Below are 14,803 nucleotides of genomic sequence, written 5' to 3' on the forward strand. Positions count from 1 at the left end.
AATTTATAAAGTTGTTCTGTTTCCACATGGAAACATTAGGGGATCTGAAATAATGAGGTTGATAAAGCAAGCATCACCCACTGAAAAAACTCAAGCATTTATAAACACAAAGAACGGGGCTGGCCACCAAGGGCCCCAGGTGGAACAAGCAGGGATGAGGCCAAGTTACGTACTATGAAATGTTAAAGCTCGTTAGTGTCAGAAAGTGAAAAATCACTCTGCTCACTACAGGTCAGTTTCCCAGCTATAGCTCTTCCTAAGGAAAGATGTATAAGTATATATGACTGCAATCAAAACAAGGATTATGTCACTATTTTTTTAAAAAATTCAGAAAGCAATATAGGAATAGAAGAGGAAGAAGTCATGATAGTACCCACCTTTCACAAAGAGCAGAATTTCAAGCCATCAGACATTTTATAACAGTACCGTGCGTTATTGCCAGAAAGGCTTACAGAGCCATCTCGAGTTCATCAATGTAACTGCAGCATTGGTAATAAATACTCTCAGTGATTTTTAATTTCTTTGAAGTGCATAGTAGGGAGCTTTTTCTGTATAAAATAGTGTTTTACAGTAGTAACAAACAGGATATTTGAAATTTAATAGGCAAGCAGTAACTGTGCTACAGTAACACTTTTAAAGCAAGATGGCAAGACTAGTAGTTTCCTGTACCTCGGTCATCACATTTCCCCCAACCACGTCCGTGACAGATATGTAATACGTTCTATATATTACTACCACTAATACAATTTAAAAAAGGCCATGTGCTTTAAAATGATGCTTTGTAAAAGGCAGCATCACCTTCAAAGGGTTTCTTTAGAAACACCACACTCGCCAGCCCTCCCTGCTCCTGATACCCCCTGTGCGCTCTGTGGCACTTGGTATACCAACTCGTCTGGGGCACTTGGAGCCGGCTTCCCACCTTTCGGTGTATCATACTGGGCCTGGGCTGAGGAGCAGCTGTCAGTCCTGGAGAGAAGAGTGTTGTATGTTCCCACCAGAGGGGGAGGTTGGTTCCCTGCAGCTTTGAAAGTGGACGCTGAGGGCAGGCCAACCGAAGCTGCGGGGTGCCCGGACATATCCACGACAATTGGGGTTGCGTACTCGGGCCCAGTAACCGGGAGTGGTTCAGCATAGGCATGATAGACTTCCTGCACAGGGGAGCTGTAAGGGTCTAGGTCAGCATAGCCTGCTTCTTTGCCTTCCTCTGGTTTAAAGGTAGATCTCTGATGGAGTGTGCCAACAATTCCTCCCACAAGTGGCTGTGCATACTCTGTGGGTATCGCAAGACACAAGACAACAGAAAAGTTACCTCATTAAGGCAGGGATCCTATAATTCAGGTTGGCAGCTGCAGGCTTGCACCGAAAACAAACACCTCTTTATGGCACATTTGTTATCAACGGAGACTGATGGATCTTCCTGCAACAACTAACTTCAAAAATTAAAACTAAAGACGTTACCCTATATCTCATGGTAATAAGTCGATGTGCCAGAAAGCTTCATTCATGGAAGTCTGCATAAAGAGTGTATATGTTCTTCAGATTTATAGACAGTACTTCATTGGAAAATAAATATTCCATTACTGAAATAATATTCGTCTTGGAAAATAATTTCATAGATTTTTCTTTTTCAAATATTAGGAAATGTTTAAAATATATTCTAGGTTAATAGGATAAATACTGTGAGGCCACTGTGTCTTTCCTGCTCTCCTTTTAAAACCCCCAAACGCCCAATAAAACCAAATGGAATTTCAGGTAAGCAGACAAAATGCCCAAAGTTTTTAGAAATGAGTACCCCAGTTTTATGGATAGAACATCTAAGACACAGAAATGACTCTCTTGAGGTCTTTTTAAAAAGTGGTTCTATATTTGGAAACTAGTTCATCTCCTATACATGAAACAGATAAAGGGTACTGCAAATCTCACAGCACTTTACAGTGAGCGCGGCAGCTTCTCCTTCCCATGGTGGCTGCACTAGTTACCTGCAGAGTCAGCCTGCAGCACCGTGGTGACTTCTCTAGGACTCAAGTGATTCACTTCACTACTGCTGTAGCGAACTGGGGTTTCCTCGTGCTCCACTGATTTGGCAGGAAGAAACTGCTTCATTCCTTTCCACCAACCTTCATTGTGATCGTAAGTAAAAGAGACCATTACATAGAAAGCTATGTTTGAAATGATAACAGTATATGAAGGGAGAAATCCTGTTGCATTTAAGCCATTTCTATAACAAATATTTATACAAACCAGCCTTTGTGTTCAAGGTTTTTTTGGTTTCTTTGGTAGTTGTTCTGGTGGTAAAATACACACAACATAAAATTTCCTATCTTAATCATTTTTTTTGGCCACGCTGCACGGCTTGCAGGATCTCAGTTCCCCGACCGGGGATGGAACCGGGGCCACAGCAGTGAAAGCCTGGAGTCCTAACCACTAGGCCGCCGGGGAACGCCCTGAACCATTTTCAGTTGAACAGCTCAGTGTTATTAAACACATATTCACATTGTTGTGCAACCCTCCCCACCATCCATCTCCAGAACTTTCTTCATCTTGTGAAACTGAAATTCCATACCTAGTAAACCGTAATTCCTGATTCTTCCCCTCAGCCCCTGGCAAGCACCACTCTACTTTCTGTCTTTATAATTTTGAGTACTCTAAGTACCTCGTATGAATGGAATCATATGCTATTTTTCTTTTTGCGACTGGCTTATTTCATTTAGCATAATTGCCTCAAGGTTCATCCACGATGTAGTATATATTGCAGAATTTCCTTCCTTTTTAAGGCTTAATATTCCATTTTATGTGTATAACCACATTTTGCTTATCCATTTATTTTGGTGGATAGATACCCGGATTGCTTCCATGTTTTAACTATTCTGAATAACGCTGCTATGAACACGGATGTAAATATATCTTTTCAAGACTCTGCTTTCAATGCTTTTGGGTATATACCTAGAAGTGGAATTGCTGGTTCATATGGTAATTCTATTTTTAATTTTTTGAGGAACTGACAAAAAATTCTGTTTTCCACAGAAGCTGTACCATTTTACATTCCTGCCAACAGTGCACAAGGGTTCCAGTTTCTCCACATTCTTGCCAACACTTGCTGTTTTCTGTTTCTTCCTATTCTCTATTTTGTTCCTCTCTTCTCTAATCTTTATTATTTCCTTCTTCCCTATAGCTTTGGGTTTAGTTTGTTCTTCTTTTTCTAGTTCCTTAAGTTGTTCAAACTTATTTTTTGCTTTGATAAGACTATCCAGTGCAAAGCAGAACATGGTAGAAATCTCTATCAAAAGCATATACTGAAGCAAATCACGGCTATTATAGTGCAGCCAGATATAGTTTGTTATAGCAGTGGTCTTTAATAAGTTTTAATAAGCTTAAAAAATTCGAAGATCAACCCTGCGGGGGGCGGGGGGACGACGGTGAGAAGTAGCAGCCCAAGACCTGCCCCCATCACTGCTCTTTTCTACCCTCGTCACAGTGAATTCTTTTGACCCCTAACAGTCATTCCAGTGGTGAGACTGGGAAGTGGGAGACCCGCCCGCAGAAGGCCCCTGGTGTCACCTGCAGCAACCTGCCACCTGCCACAGAGAGTAGTTATTCGGAAGATGACAACTCATGGCAGAGATAGCAGACTTCACTGACTCGTAAAACGCTGAACTCCACTGCGGTAAATATCCACAGCAGAGTGACACACACATACACACACACACACTGTGTCACCAGGACTGCAGTCCTCTGCTTCTTACCTAGTGTTCACGTACACCACACAGAAAGCTGGTCTCCTCAAGACCGATACATACATGGGACAAACCAGACAAATTTTCCAAAAGGAAAAGAACAGAGCATGTGTTATGAGAAATTCTTACTTCCCATTTCATTACTTACAGACTAGAGACTTTATAGAAAAGTAAAAATGATCAGAACAGAAGAGGAATGCCATTTTTCTAACAGTGCTAGGGAGTTTACGTGGGCCTGAAAATGGCTTTCCTCTTTCACTGCTGCCAGCTGGTGGGCAGAGGCTTCCCTCTGATGGAAAGAGATGTAAAGCCACAAATTACCTGCCCGGTCCCAGTAAGGTAAGTCATAGGTGCCTTCAGCTTTTTTCTTTCTGGAAAAATACAGAAAAAAAAAAGTTACCAAATAGAGTTAATTCACTAGTAAGAAAGCTCTGAAACTGCAGGATAAACACCAAAGTTAATAATTAGTCAAGAGTACACATTTCTACTTGCTGATTTCCCTGGGAGACCTCTTTCACTCGACTTCTGAAGTTGCCACTGCTGAGGCTCATGAATTCTGGACTCTCAATAAATATTAAACTATCTCCTGAGACAGTTATCTTGTTACCCAACTATTTTCCACTCAAATGGATAAAGGGATAAAAAAAAAAAAGACTATGTAGATAAAAACCTTGAATCAAATCAAAGACCCAACCCTGACACGTGGATTATTCTGGGGAAATCATGTTAGGTTTGTTGTGGTTTCAAATACAAATTTCACAAATCAGTCAATTCACAAAGTTCACAGGACACAACAAGAGCAACAAAACCCCCATATTTTCTTCTACATTGTTACTTTTTTTTCAACTTACTTTTTTTCTACAGTCCTTTGCCCCTGAGAAGTTTAAAGTGTCACACACCCTTAACTGCATAGACCTGATTCCTCCACCCTGTGCAAGATAAGCCAACGCTGTCACTAACAGTGAGGGGACCGAGGGCCACGTGTGCAACGAAGAACATTCTCCCCCAGCCTGCTCCTCAGAATTCTGACACATCCTCCCCTGGAGAAACTTCTGTCCCTCCCCAACATTAAGAATTGCTATCTACTGTGAGCTTTTTAAAAAGAAAAAAATCAAGCACGCAAAAGGACATTTTCTGATGTACACCTAATTAAAATAATGCACTGCAAGCTAAAGAGAAAGTTGTTCTAGTGTTGTCAACGAGGAAAAGAGGGTTATGTGACTTGCTGAAGATCACAAGTGGGGCTTTCTCAAAGAGCCCAAGCTATGTGCTTTTCCTGCTTCGAAACATTCTTCTCTAGTATAAGACTATGTTTTTATTATTGATACTAAAAGCTCCCTCATTTTAAAGTCTGGCTGTATTTAAAATATAATACTTCATTATTTCAAAGTAAGGTATAGCGTAAAATTTGTGGACGAGATGGTAGGTGCTGAAGCTGTCCAAGGGTTGTACTATAAAGGATTTCATATTCTTGATCTCCAGTGACAAAGCTGCAGGTGATTTATTCGTTACATGTAAAGTACTTAGAACAGTGCCCTGCATAGGTTAGGGATTCAGTAACTTGCAGCTGTTTTTATTATTACTTTTCTCCTGGCTATTTTCCATAAGCCCCTTAACGGCGCTTCCTCTTTACTCCTTGTCACAAAGCCAGTCGTCAGCAATTTCATCCACTACGTTTGTAGAAGTAACCTCAATTCTGCAGCTCAGACCTTTTGTCCTGAACAGGCTCGTGTTCTATCTTGCCTCTTGGGAGTCTGAATGTCCAGAGTCCTTTAAACGTCATCCCACACTGACCTCAGGACTTGCCTCCTGCCTCTCAACAGCTCTACTCCCCTGTCCTCACCCCCACGCCCTGGGGCTTTAACCGCAGAGTAGTTAGACTTGAACTGCCGATTGATCAGAGGCTGCAGCGGCTAACAGCACGGCTCTGAAGCCTGGACCAAATCTCCACCCTGCCATGTGCTGACCAGGTGACCTCGGACAAGTTACCTGTGCTCTCTCAGTCTCACTTTCCTCTTCTATAAAATGGGATTTATAACAACACCTGCTTCACAGGTTGTTTTAAGGATTAAAACATGTAAGGCATTTAGAAAAACGTGTAAAACCAGCATTTCATTTTATTTTCTATGAAACTGCCGTTGCTACTGTTCTCACCACTACTACTGTTGCTGTCCGGTTCCCTGAAAGCATCGTGAACTTTCCTTCCTGGACTCTCCCAGAGCCTTGTTCCCTCCTCCCCCGCCTCATGCCCTCATGCTAAGTTGTCAGTTCTGTACAGACAGCCCCCCAACACCAGGAATCCGGGACCCACGCCTCCTCCAGCTTACTTCCACCCGTGGAACAAACTGTGGTTGGCACGGTTATGATTCCTACTCATCTTGGGTGAAACTTAGAGGATTTAAGCTATTTAAGACATGTTACGTAGTTCAAAATGGAGTCCCAGTGGCCAACACGAACTTGCCTATGAGTTGTTTTGAAACATCCACTGTAGGACTGCCAGTGTCCTCGAATGATAAACTGAGAATATTACTTTAGACAAGAAGTTTGATGGGCCATGTATGGCACGGGAACAGACAGCAACTGAAGGAGTCCAGACTCTTCCCCTGGGGTAACAGTTATTCCTTAAGAGGAGACCATTGAACAGAGTGACCTGAAGGATCTTGGCTGGAGGCCCCCATGCTGCTGAGAGCTGTTCCAGGTGGAGGCCGCCTGCGGCCCTGCTGGAGCCGGGGTGATTTCCCACTCTCACTTGTCATGTGCTGCTGTTGGTGCTGAGATGCCTCCTTCAAGGCTTCTCCTTGGAGTGGTTCGTTTACATCCTCCTCCCCTGCCCCCACCCCAACACTTTGCCTAACCTGTGTTGTGCGCTAATTATGTGTAGTAAACCGAGTGAGTCGTGAGTTGAATATTGGCTACTGTTTTATCTCCAATCCCGTGATCCCTACCTGCCCATACTGCTGGGCCCTGCAACAAACAGATTCCACGGTGGAAGGTTTTCTGCAGAGTATCCTCTCCCATCCATAGACTCTGGGGTTCACCACTGGACTCCCAGCACACGGCTCAATACTTGGCAGGGAGTAGGAGGCTCAAATATGTGTTGGATGGCTAGACAAATGAAGTCCCTCCAAAGCTGTCAGTCACCAACTCTGTCCCTCCTACTCTGTTACCTCTACTCACGACATCTCTACCGGTCAACTGCACAAGCCAGAAACGTGAGAGAAACTTAGATCCTCCTGTTCCTTAGCAAGTGGCCAGTCAAGCCCCGCACTGACGCCTCTAGGAAACCTCTCCCCCTTCAAGTCTCTCCCTTTCCTAGAATTGCTGTATCATGTTCCTGTGTGGCCTTAATAGTTTCCTAACTCATCTCTCTGCCTCTTCTAGTCTCTCTCTCCTCTTCAATCCACCCTCCTGCCACCATTTTTCTACAATCATCTGATAATATCACCTGTCTGCTGAACCCTGCTCAAGGATTTCCCCATCTACAGAAAGTCCTTCCTGGTCCCAGGCCCAGGCTGCATTTCTATGGGTCTCCTAGCGCTCCCGCACGCCAAGCCCCTGTGGGATGACTCACTGTTCTGCCTACATTCCACAACTCTGTGCCTTCCTGCAAGCCATCCCATCCATCTGGGCCATTCTCTCTTCCTCTATCTCGCCAAATGTAATCCCTCCTTTAAGGCAAACCATGCCAAATTTGAGGAACTCTTTTCTGAAAAAAAGGTTTCAGGTAATTCTCATGGTTCTTACGTCTGTGTTCCCCAGCACTTCATATACAACTCATCATGCCAAAGTATAGTGGTCAACCCTGCTAAACAATCTGGAGATAATAATTGTGTCTCATTCTTTCAAAGTGCTACTAAGTATCTATTATATCTTACTGATGTGTGTAACCCGTTGTATAATACAAAATTTGATACAATAAAGGTACTTAGTAACTGATTATGGAATTGAACTTACTCATTTTTTACAGGAATAAAGGAGAACTATATATATTTTTATTCTAATGACTATCTTAACTCTCCCTCTCAAAAAAGTTCATCTTCTATATTTAGTTTCTATTTCACATTTGGAAACATCCCCTCTAGGACCAGTTAGGTGAACTAGTTTCGTACGAACCTGTTTCTCCAATGCCAAGCACACACTAGTATGAGAATGAGAGTGGTAAGGACCATGACCAGCACAGGGACAAGGACGGCGGCCAAGGCTACATCTGAAAAACAAAAACAAACAAAAACACACATTAATACCAAAGGCATCATTAAGGAGAAGAGTACATATTAACCATATCACCATTCAAAGCTTTTCTATCTTAAAAAAATACCATAAACATAATTTATGCAATGAGAGTGGGCACGAGTGGTAATTGCAGAGGCCTTCATGGATACATGGAAGTGCATCACATTATTTGCTCCACCTTTGCAGTTTTTAAATCACCAAGACAAATTAAAAGACAAATGATAAACTGGGAAAACGTATTTTCTGCATACGTGATAAAAGGTTAATATAGTTAATCTATTACAGAATTTACAAGTAAAAAATAAACAACAGAAAAATCAACAGAGATGAAAGAGCAACACATTAAGAGCACAAGTGACCATTAAGAGTGTTCACCTCACTAGTAATCAGAAAGATGCTATTTTTGCTTATCAAATTGGCAAATATTTAAAAGAACAACTAATTGTTGAAGAGGGTATCAGGAAACAGGGATTCTGATGGGACTCTAAATTGAAACTACCTTTCTGATTGGCATTTTGGGACAATATCTATAAAAACCTACTACTTGGCAATTCTCTATGTAGAATTTATTCTTAGGAAAAAATTAAGATGGGATTCAAAGATGTATCTTTAAATATGTTTGCTTCTGTATCTGCAGAAGACTGTAAAACTGGAAGTAATCCAAATGCCCAACAATGAAAGGGAATAAGTAAATCATGGTCTCCTCCTTATAATAAAATATTATCCTTATAATATAATATTAAAATGTCATCCAGCAATTGGTAGTGATGGCAAAATACTCATAGATGCAGGAAGATAATAATATAGTATTAAGTATAGAAACCAAATGTGTGTACTAACAAGGCAGAAACCAACACAATGCTGGAGCCTGCAGGGACTTGGAGATCACTTAATCCCCTTATCTCACTCCATAGATAAAGAATCCTGGGCAGAAATGGTCTGCTTAAGGTCAGTTGGGACACTAGTTTCTTCCTCCACCTCTCAACCTCCTCCTGGCCATGAGGGTGATAACAGCAACAACTGCTGCTATTTACTGGGTGCTAAGCGCCAGACCTGCATCTTATTTACTCCTTATAATCCCACCCAAAGAGAGAAAGAAGCTGAAGATACAGGGAGGGAGAGGATAATCAGTAACACCAGGCCTCTGAGAAGCTGTATGGATGGGAACTAGGTGAGTATGCAGGCTCCACAAAAAGGAAGTGCCCTTCGAATGGCTTCTACTTTGGGAAGCTGAAGATGTAATTGAGAGTGACTGAGGATCTCTGGGTCAAGGGTTTGAAAAATACAGAGAATGTTTCAAACAGCTACTGTTGAGAACAGACAAAAGAGCTAACCAGGGAAACAGAAAGACCACCAGCTGCTACTGAGGGCTCCACTGAAGGAGGATCTGTACATTACAGTGGCACAAATCTGACCATGACATGACTTGCACCAGCATCACTCTCAGCCTGGATGTAAAAATGGAGAAAGGAGAAGTGAATAAAACAGAAATCATGACTCAGGATAGAAAGGACTAAGAAATTAGAAAAGCAAATGCGCTTTATCCCTAAAATTTGTGAAATCGTAGAGAGAATAATCAGGTTCAGATGGATACAGTCTGACTTAATCAGAGGCATTAAAATATATGCTTAGGTTCAAAAAAACAATAAAAAGTTTACATACTACTGTTCCAAAGAAAAGGAGACAGGAGGTCTCCAACCAAAAAGACCTAGATGTTCTTTGTTATTTTAAAGATTACAGGGATCCTAGTTCTGGAAGAAAATGCTTTAAGAACCCTTTTAGTCCTCAGATTTTAAAATTCTATAATCAGATTTTAAGATGAACAACACTTTTAAATGACTGTTTTTCCATCCGGGTATGTGGTCTGGGATTCCACCTGAATGCATGCTTTCTGTAAATGGATAAGAAGCTCTTTGTGGGATGCTGAAATTTCTTGTCTCTGTCAACTCTTGCTTCTCTCTAGACTGGACAAAATAAATGTTGCCCCTGCCATTTCAAAGAGTTGCCACCAAGTCCTCAGCCACTACTCCCACCCCATGACTGTGCGCCCTGAGGGGAATTCAGGATAGAGAAAAACAGAATACTGGCTCTAAACAGTTAAGATACATATCAATGAATAATTTCTATGAGCTCAGACTCTTGCATCTTCTCACACATAGAAAAGCACTAAAATCATTAACTTGAGACGTCTGGTTTTTGTGATTAGCGGTAATTTTTTGATGTGTGACTACATTTTTTCCAGCATAAACCCCTATAAATCCTGGCTCCTCCCTCTTTGGAACAGTTTCTCAGAACTATCTGAGAGGCTGTATCCCAGGCTACTGTCCCCAGTAAGAACCTGAATAAAACATAATTCTCAACTTTTAGGTTGTGAGGTTTTTTTTGTTTTTCAGTCAATACTAGCTTTTCCTGCAGCATGAGAAAGAAATTGGTCTCTTTGGGAATACTTCAGAAGATAGGAAGGAAACTGACATGTAGGAAGTTGTAGAAAGTTATCTGAATCCAGGCAAATTTTCAGAAAATGAGAATGATTAAGTGCTATGTGGCACAAGTTACTCTGAATGAACTGCTTTCCCTTCTCTGCACTGTCCTGAAAATTAGTGTGCTTTTTATCTGTCAACACTGAAATTAATTCCTCCATGCCACTGATGCTTTTTGTTCCCGAATTCAACAGAAATTTTGTTTTCAAACTAGTAAAATAAAAAAACTACTATGTTTTATATATGTTAACACCTTATATACTAATAATTAAAAGCAAAATTTGAAAGTAAATTGAAAAACACACTATTTATAATCTGAAAAACTGTAAACATTTAAAAAACAGAGACCAAATTTTTAAAATAAATGTTAACAGAGTATCTTTTTTTAAAAAAAAGTATGTATTTTCACCAAAACTTTTTTTCTCCTTCTTCCCTTTATCCTACCAAGTTCCCTATCCAGCAAATTAATGTATAATCAGAAAAAAAGTTTGTTTCCTGCTATGGTTTTAGTTATTTCTAGAAAAATTATCTTCCTAAGCCTGAGACTCCACATATTTAGCTATAGAGGGAAAAAAATCATAAGAGGAAGCTTGGAATACAGCAGCCATCTCTAAATATTTAAAGAACCATTTTACATAGTACCAGATAATAGAACTTAGAGCAATGCAGCCAGCTTTTTCTATAAGGTATGGAATCAAATTTTTTGCTATACTTAAAAAACAGAGGGAAAAAATCCTGAGCGTTTAAAAGCTGGAAATGTTTCTGAAAACTTAAGTTAAAAACAGAAAAAACTCACTACTATGAACAGGTATTAATTTTTGGGTTTGCATACCTTTGGTCACATTTGGAGTTATGGTGGTATTTTTGATTTCAGGAGTGGCAGTTGTTTGCTCTGTGTGTGCAGGAAATTCATTGCTACTTCGAGGTTGTAGTGGTTGAGTAAATTTGGGGGCACGACCTTGAAAAAAGTTTTAAAAACTTTTTATTCTTTAATCTATACCAGCTTGATTAAAATAGTTACTTTATAATGCTTTTAATATGTTTATGGAAAATTATACCACAAATCCAGGGAACATCAAATTCTCACATTTAAAGTAGGCATACCTTTGGCTATTTTTGGAGGGGCTGTAGTGTTTTTGAGGTCACTGCTGCTCCGAGGAGGTGGAGGCTGAGTAAGTTTTGGAGGACGACCTTGAAAAATGGTTTAGAAAAGTTTATACATTTTGCTTATAAAAATCATAGTTATAGTAATTTTAAATGTCTTTAACATTTCCCAGAATACTTAATTCTGCACAGTAATTTTAGATCTCAGAGAGAAATACGTTAGAAGGATAAATATACTCTGCATGAAATGCACAAATATATTGGGATTTCTGAGTTTTTAAATAATTAAATTGTCCGAAAAGAATCTTCTTAAGAAGGAGAATAACAGGGAGTCAGATGATGTTGAATGATAAAGCTGTAAAAATGTCGTCACAGTATAATATACTACTCATTCAATTCATTTAATAGATACTTATGGAGGGCCCACTATGTGTCAGGCACTATGGTAGTTTGGGGGGATATAACAGCAAACAAAATATTAAAATATTATATAATTTTGAAGGAAGTTATTCTCATTTTTAATTTATTCAAAGTAAAAGGCACTTAGGCTAAGGTGACTTACAATCACCAGTGCTTATATGATACAAATATTCTACTACATGAGACCTGATTAAAAATTATTAAGGTTGAGACTACATTTGGAAAGCAATCTCATTGCATTATGTCATCAGTGACACCCTCTCTTTCTTCTTCCACTTGTAATTTTGGAAACCAGTTTGATATCTAATATGATATTTAACAGGGATAACTATTTCTTTTTAAAAATCCCTTTAAGAACATACTGTAGAGTATAAACACTTACATTATTATTAATTAATTTCTCAGAGAACAGCACAGTCATTTTTAATTAATCCAGTGAAAACCACATGCCTTAAACATACTGTTGCTTTACCTTTAGGAATAAACTGACATCCAAGCAGTTCCACTTTCATGGCAATTTTCTGCTGCCATTGGGTAGGATTCACTCTAATAAAACGTGCAATAATTGGTGGCAAAAAGTTATTACGCACATCCTGGTGATAATCTTTGTTTCCTTGAAATATCTTTAAAAAACAACAAAAATTGGTACTTTACGTCAACAGAGGCCAGGGCTAAACTGCTCCACTGAAACATGTTTTTGGTTTTTGCTCTGGGCCTTAAATGAGTTCTGTAAAATGTGACATTAAACATTAATTTCTAAGAAAATAAATTAATCGTAATTTGGTATAACTATTAAGAAGCTGCACACTTCATAAAAATTTCATAGGAGGAAAATACTGAATATAGAAATGATTTTAAGATGACTTAAACATAACAAAAGTTCTAACTTGGCAATTTGGGAAGAAGGTTTCGATTGCAGTGCACAGTACCTTGTATTAATAAATTAGTAACTCTAGTCCTGTGGAATCACCAACTATTTAAATATATTAATTTTATTTTCAAAGTAAAGCATAATTGAACATTTGAGGTCTTAGAGGAAATGCTGTACTGTGTACCTTTCATAATTTTTCTCTCAATAAATAGACTGAAAGTGAACATACACTAACAAACACATAACAGATACATAGCTCCGCCTACTGGAGAAACTATATAAACACAGTTCCCATATCATACATTTTCATTTCCTGCTATTTGAACCAGAAAAGTGACGCTGCTCACTGCCTAATTTAATAATCATAACTAAATAGCCACAAATGCATCATATGAATAATCCTTAGGTAAAAATATAATTTCAGGTGACTATTTCATTCCTCAACTATTTCAAGCAAATAATAATAGTATCTCACACTGGAACAGCTCTTAATTATTTACAAAGCATCTTCATATAATTAACTCAGATGTTCTTCATGACAAGCCTACAAAATAGGTAGAACCCAGAACACTGCGGTTTATACAATGTAAGTGGACTACATAGCCAGTCAGTTTACAGCAGTGATTTGAATCTGTGTCTTCTGACTTAACCATAGGGCTCCACTAAGCAAAAAAGAGCCCTCCTCATTTCTTCAGGCCAAATTACCTAGGCAGTTACTAAAGACCATCAATAAACAGATACCTGCCTAAAATCCAAGTGGTTTTTTCTCAGTTAATGTGAGAACAAGTAAATGTTTAACTCCTCAATCAAGTTATTTCCAAATATAGCTATTTTCTTCCTGGCTGATTCAAATGGCATTCGACTATAACCTTCTAAGATGATTTAATATCCTTCATTTTTAAAGAGGTCTGAAGTTACAATAATCTCTGAACTAGTAAGCTTCCATTATTTCCTCAGATATTACTCTCAAGTAAAATGAAGGCGATTCCTTGCAGTCTATTATATTAGTGGAACAGGAACAATAACTAAACATCATCATCTTAGGACATAAAAACTATCCCTGAAATTTTACTCCATACTGCCATCTCATCTTCATAAAAAACTTAAAGGAAAAAGATTTCATAAAAACTAAGTAAAAAGGATTTACATTTAATGTACAAGCATTTATTATGACCCCCCGTGTAATGTGGAGGCTCACAAGGTGCCACGAGGGTGAAATGGAAATGGAAGTCAAAGTTTTCACCCTCAAGGAACTTACATTTTATTGGATATTACCAAACACAAAAATGGCATACTATTAAAAAGCAATATATTATGAAAACAACTTGTATATACATTCCCATTTTCTGAAAACAAAACCAAAAGCAGCCTGAATCTTTGTGTATGTGCTCATGTATGTGTGCGTGCTTAGAAAGGGTATGAAAATGAATACATCAATTATCCCTGAGTTGGGAGTAGATGAGAGAGCAGATGGACAAACATAAGTGAGGCAAAAAATACTGTTATTTCATATAATTCAATGTAAGGACTTCCACTTCTACCCACGACAGACTAACAGGGACTGGATTTATCCTTCTGCCTTAAAGATCTGAAAAATCAGATAAAATATATGAAACAATGGTTTTCAGAGGCTGGACAACAGGCAGCATAGGGCAATACTCCCCAAGTGGAGGAAAACAAATGAGGTGAGCCCTTCTATTGCACCAGTATTGCCTGGAAAGAGCGTGGTGGTCTCCCTGAATTGAGGGAGAGTTCAGAGATGGAGAGGCTAAGGCAGCTAGAATTTGCAGGGCAGAGTGTGGGAGAGACAAGAATTACACAGAGACTTCTAGGGTCTGTTGGGGTTTCCCCTTACACCTTTAACTAAACTATCTGTGGATGGAAAAAAAACCACTAGAAAGGAACAGGAGAACAATTCTCAGGGCCATACAGGGCTGGGCCAGCTTATGTTGCCAACAGAG

The 14,803-nt window shown here is 39.3% G+C and overlaps 1 protein-coding gene across 1 annotated transcript in view; it reads right to left on the reverse strand.

Annotated features, from left to right (window-relative positions):
- DCBLD2 (discoidin, CUB and LCCL domain containing 2) overlaps window positions 1-14,803 on the reverse strand; it is an 87,098-nt gene continuing 72,295 nt past the window's right edge. The window contains exons 10-16 of the mRNA XM_029214023.1: window positions 12,444-12,594; window positions 11,552-11,638; window positions 11,280-11,405; window positions 7,848-7,941; window positions 4,056-4,105; window positions 1,980-2,117; window positions 1-1,270 (exon numbers count right to left, since the gene is read on the reverse strand). Coding sequence (XP_029069856.1) covers window positions 801-1,270; window positions 1,980-2,117; window positions 4,056-4,105; window positions 7,848-7,941; window positions 11,280-11,405; window positions 11,552-11,638; window positions 12,444-12,594 — 1,116 coding nt within the window. The 3' untranslated portion in view covers window positions 1-800. The remainder of the gene's footprint in view (window positions 1,271-1,979; window positions 2,118-4,055; window positions 4,106-7,847; window positions 7,942-11,279; window positions 11,406-11,551; window positions 11,639-12,443; window positions 12,595-14,803) is intronic.

The sequence above is a fragment of the Monodon monoceros genome, unplaced genomic scaffold (assembly GCF_005190385.1).
Source record: "Monodon monoceros isolate NGI ecotype Baffin Bay Population unplaced genomic scaffold, NGI_Narwhal_1 Super_Scaffold_11, whole genome shotgun sequence".
NCBI lineage: Eukaryota > Metazoa > Chordata > Mammalia > Artiodactyla > Monodontidae > Monodon > Monodon monoceros.